Source organism: Plectropomus leopardus, unplaced genomic scaffold (assembly GCF_008729295.1).
Source record: "Plectropomus leopardus isolate mb unplaced genomic scaffold, YSFRI_Pleo_2.0 unplaced_scaffold23257, whole genome shotgun sequence".
Lineage (NCBI taxonomy): Eukaryota > Metazoa > Chordata > Actinopteri > Perciformes > Serranidae > Plectropomus > Plectropomus leopardus.
In genome coordinates, this window is record NW_024625222.1 from 1 (window position 1) to 2,932 (window position 2,932).

Below are 2,932 nucleotides of genomic sequence, written 5' to 3' on the forward strand. Positions count from 1 at the left end.
ATATTATATATATTTTCCATTTTGTTTTTTTATTTCTTCTGGTGTTTTTGACTGAAATAGTCAATTTATTTTTAGTTTCAAAGGGTTAACTAATACATTAATCCACCTAAGTGTTTCAGCACTAACCACTTAAAATAAGTTAAATGTAAAGTTATAAAAAATGATGGAAAACTCTCTGAGTTTGTCCTGTTTTCATGATTTATCTCATCAGCAGCAGCAGGTCAGATACTTTGGGAACTAATATGCGAAGTGGAAAATAATACATAAATAAATAAGCAAATGGAAAAATGAATACACTGATAAATACACTGATAAATAAAATGGAAAATTAAATTAGATTAATATTGTCATTTTGGGCATTGACACATTTATTCATTTATTTTGGATTTTTTTCCAGTTTCGGTCCTCCATTGTCCTGCAGCTCTTCTCATAAAGTTGTCAGTGAGCTTCTCATTAAACCGAACAATTCTTTACGTTTTTGTTGCAGTTAACAGGACAAACGACTCTTTGGACACTGAGAGACAGAAAAAGACACAAAGACAGAAAAAAAGGCTCCAACTTTCCCTTTGATGAGTCCATCAATTAGCATCACAAGCGGCCCTCACGTGTCCTACCGGCGGAAAATCTGACGACTGCAAATAACGACAAGCCTCTGCACAAAGAGGAACACGGAGGGAGAGAAAGGGGGCACGTTTTAACCAGATGCCCGGTAATAAATAACACGCTCAGTGCCCCCCAGCTGAGAGCGCGTCATTTGCATTCTCAAGGGCCCGCACGGGGGTCCCACGGGGGCCCCACGGGGCCGGAGCGTGTCTGCGTTACGCACAGGAGAGACAGAGGCTGCGATTGTTCCTGCAGCGCTTCATTTGGGTAACTTTTTTGAATGAAATGTAAATGTGGAGGAGCTCCGGCGGCGTGTGCGCAGGCTGGATCTATATAAACCCCGGAGGAGCCCCGGCTCACACACCGCGGACTGAGCGTCCTGATCCACCTGCAGACATGCAGTCGGCCGCAGCCAAAGTCCCGCTGGTGCACAGGACACCTTTCTCTGTGGAGGATATTTTGGATCCCACAAAGTTTACAAGGAGGATCATCTGTGCAGAGGATGCAGCGACAGCAGGTGAGGCACTCTGAGGCCTAAAAAACAGTGTAGACCTGCAGGGATCACAACACTGAGACACACTTTCAACCTGAAATTACAGCAAACTGGTAGAGCACCTACACTTAATTTAGGGTGTCACAGCCCTCACTTACTTTAACACTGTATATCACATTTATTACAGTATTCTACAGTGAAATGTAGGTTTACAGTGTAACACTACTTTCCCTACACTGAACGTAAACTTGATTTTTTAAGTTGACTGAATTTGAGAAAAAAAGTTCAATCATTAAAAAAAAATTACCTCAACTTGTCTTTTCAAATTCACTTAACTTTATTTTTTCATTTTTTTTAAGTTAAAATAATCAGTTTCCTACAGTAAATATGTATGATGATTGTGGAATCCTAAAAACATCCTAAAATCTGAGAAATGTGCAAAAATCCAAAAGGTTCTCAAATCCTAGAAATGCATTAAAAACCTTGAAATGCCCTAAAGTCCAAGAAGCGTACTAAAATCCTAAACACATAAAGTTTGAGAAACATCTCAAAATCCTAAAATCCTTGAAATGTCCTAAAATCGTAAAAAATTCAAAAATTCAAATATGCCCTAAAATCCAAGAAATTCATTTAAAAAATCTGAGAAACACCATAAAATCCTAGAAAAGTCCTAAAATCCTAAACACCCAGAAAGCCTAGATCAAAATTAAGTAAAAAATCCCAGATTTATCCTAAAATCCTGCGAATTTGTATGTGGCTGCCGTGACTGGCCCCTGGCCTCCTGTCATTTTGCAAAAGGGGCCCACAGAGAGTTAAGTATCCCTGCAGTAAATCATACAACATCCTACTTTTAATCTTAAATGTTGTTTTTGTCTCCAAAAAGCAGAAACATTTACTGCGTTTACTTAAGTTTGGAAGAAGTTACATTGTCAGAATTTGTTGGTATTTTTGCAGCAGTTTGTTACACTGAACTTCATGTTTTCATAAATCTAATCCTGTATTTTGTTATCTGTCAGCAGAGGAACTCAGAGCGCAGCAGCGTCCTCCTGCAGGTGGAGGCTCCACCCCGCAGGAGCAGCAGGAGGAGGAGGAGGAGGAGCAGGAGGAGGCTCCGGGGAAGCTCCGGAGGTCGAAGGCTAAAAGCCGGCGGATCCGCACCGCCTTCAGCCTGCAGCAGCTGCAGGTGCTGGAGCGCAGCTTCCAGCGGAGCCACTACCTGTCGGTGCTGGAGCGGCACAGCATCGCGTCGGTGCTGCGCCTCTCCGAGACTCAGGTCAAGATCTGGTTCCAGAACAGACGCACCAAGTGGAAGAAGGAGCGGCTGCAGGAGAGGGAGGCAGAGGAGGAGCACTGCTTGACCTCCTCCTCCTTCTTCTCCTCCTCCTCCTCCTCACACCCGGCTGTGTGCTCCTCTCTGACCTTCAGTCCGTGGTGCACGCAGCGCGCTCCGCCGCCGCATCTGTTCGCGCCGCTGCCGCTTCTGCCGCATCACCTCTATTACACATAATGAGAGACTGAGCGCAAAATGGACCAAAGCGTCTCACAGAGAGCAAAATATGGCACTATTATTCAAGAGAGTCTTTATTAGTGCCGAACTGGACTGAGTTAAACATATTTTCTAATGTAATTATGCTATAACTTATTTTGATAAACATTTTTTATATAAAAACTGTTCTTTCTTCTTTGTTTATTGACCTACTGACCCTCACATAGTAAAAAGAGCCATGAAATGCACCGTAAATGGCAAAAAGATCAGTAAAAGGTGACAAAAACAGAACCCAGAAAATATCAAATAATCAGGGAGAGATATCAAGAAATATATATTTTTATAATTAA

The 2,932-nt window shown here is 42.1% G+C and overlaps 1 protein-coding gene across 1 annotated transcript; it reads left to right on the forward strand.

Annotated features, from left to right (window-relative positions):
* Nucleotides 1–999: 999 nt before the first annotated feature.
* pnx (posterior neuron-specific homeobox) lies at nt 1,000–2,603 on the forward strand. Its single transcript, XM_042516250.1, has 2 exons — nt 1,000–1,120; nt 2,116–2,603. The coding sequence occupies exons 1-2, from the start codon at nt 1,000–1,002 to the stop codon at nt 2,601–2,603; spliced, it is 609 nt and encodes a 202-aa protein (XP_042372184.1).
* Nucleotides 2,604–2,932: the final 329 nt, after the last annotated feature.

Bases quoted from the DNA above. Each gene is read 5' to 3' on its own strand.
- pnx (XM_042516250.1), top strand. From the start codon at position 1,000: ATGCAGTCGGCCGCAGCCAAAGTCCCGCTGGTGCACAGGACACCTTTC. The intron at 1,121-2,115 runs GTGAGGCACTCT...ATCTGTCAGCAG, and splicing joins AGAGGATGCAGCGACAGCAG to AGGAACTCAGAGCGCAGCAG.